Here is a 1,737-nt window from a genome sequence, read left to right as displayed (position 1 = left end):
AGAGGTAGTGGAGGCCCCATCCCTGGAAACATTCAAGGACAGGTTGGATGGGGCTCTGAGCAACCTGATCTAGTTAGTAGTGTCCCTGCTCACTCCAGGGGGGTTTGACTGGCTGACCTCTGTGGGTCCCTTCCAACCCAAAACATTCTATGATTCTACTTAAAAAATAGTGTTCCTTAGGAAAAACAATGCACTCTTTTTAAGATACCTAAGGGGTTTTGTTTGGTTTTTCTGTTTTGTTTTGTTTTTATTACTAACAAAATCTGATACACCGATAAAATAGGATTCTTTGGGTAAATAAAAGTTTTGGTCGGGTTTCACCTCAAACAGAGCAGAATAATTCCAGCTGGTGTGCACACTTTTGCAGAGACCACAGCTGACATACCCTGCTGTCCTGGGTCAAACCAACATTTTTGACAGCTTTGTAGAGATTACTGCATGCGGAGACACACAGAGACATTCCATTCAGAATACAGAAAGCAAACGATAAGAGTCCTGATTTAAAGAATAATATTTAAAAGATCAGATACAGTGTGGAATTATTACTGTGAAGAAAACTTGTCTCATTCTTTTACATATTTCCTGCACTCCATAATAGCCAGGGTATGGAGGTTTTGTCAGGTGCTCATCAAGACCCGTTAAGAACACATTTGCACTGTCTTCAGATGCCAACTTGCCTCTATTGATTTCAGGTGCTTTTCTCTCTTTGGCTTGTCTCACAAAATACTGGATGTAAGGGTCCTTCCAGTAGCCAACACTTACAGCAAACCTGCCCAGCGGAGGGAAAAAAATAAGAAATTATGAAATAAGGCCACCAAGATTTACTCTGTAAGATACACAGACTGGAAAGGGTCACTCTCTGACCTGGGTGTGTACACGCAGACAAAGCTTAAAAATCCTGTTGAATGCACAGAACTATTTCAATTAAGAAGTTCTAGAAAGTCTAGTAAAAAATTGTTGGCTCTTGCCATATGAAACAAGCATCTTTTTAACGGCCTCTGCACTGCTTGATGGAGTTCTGCAAGCGAAGACCCTAATCTCAAATATTTCCTCCTTGAGGACCCAGAAAACAGAGGAATTGTCTAAAGTTCCCCGGACAGCACACAAAGCACGCCTTATTTCTACACACCATCATGCTACAAGCTGTTTGCACTTATTCCAGAGCTTCTATGTACCACTTTAACACAGACAACAGTGCTATTCTAGTCTAATAGAACTTACTAGTTTCACAACTGATTTGAAAAGGTAAACTCTCAAAGGCAAACTCAACCACCCAACAATTTGCTGCTACACCAATAACAAAGGCCAGAACAAAAAGCCAGCAATAACAGAAGTTAAACTCGCACCCACGTACAACAGGGCAACAAACTCATCCCTCTCCCAGCACCCATCCTCCTGAGGAGGTGAAGTAAAGAATTCTGAAAAACATCTGGGAAAACACCATCCAGGAGTGCAACACAGACTGGGATCCATCCAGCTGGAGAGCAGCTCTGTGGGAAGGGACCTGGGGGTCCAACAAGCTCCATAGGAGTGAGCAGGGTGCTGCTGCGGCCAAGGCCAACAGGATGCTGGGTTGCATTAACAAGGGCATCACCAGCAGGGGATAAATGAGTCATCATCCCACTCTGCTCAGCGCTGGTCAGGCCACCCCTGGAATCCTGTGTGCAGTTCTCGTCCCTGCTGTACAAAAAAGCTGTGGGCAGGCTGGAGGGGGTCCAGAGCAGGGCCACCAAGATC

At 44.3% G+C, this 1,737-nt stretch overlaps 1 protein-coding gene across 1 annotated transcript in view; it reads right to left on the bottom strand.

The window, feature by feature from the left end:
* LCMT1 (leucine carboxyl methyltransferase 1) overlaps window positions 1-1,737 on the bottom strand; it is a 38,009-nt gene that overhangs the window by 19,862 nt on the left and 16,410 nt on the right. Inside the window, exon 2 of the mRNA XM_035903557.1 lies at window positions 678-769. Within this exon, the coding sequence (XP_035759450.1) occupies window positions 678-769 (92 nt within the window). The remainder of the gene's footprint in view (window positions 1-677; window positions 770-1,737) is intronic.

The sequence above is a fragment of the Egretta garzetta genome, unplaced genomic scaffold (assembly GCF_000687185.1).
Source record: "Egretta garzetta isolate BGI_Z169 unplaced genomic scaffold, ASM68718v1 scaffold71, whole genome shotgun sequence".
Lineage (NCBI taxonomy): Eukaryota > Metazoa > Chordata > Aves > Pelecaniformes > Ardeidae > Egretta > Egretta garzetta.
The sequence above is the reverse complement of the archived record's forward strand: the minus strand, read 5'-3'. Positions and strand labels throughout refer to the sequence as shown.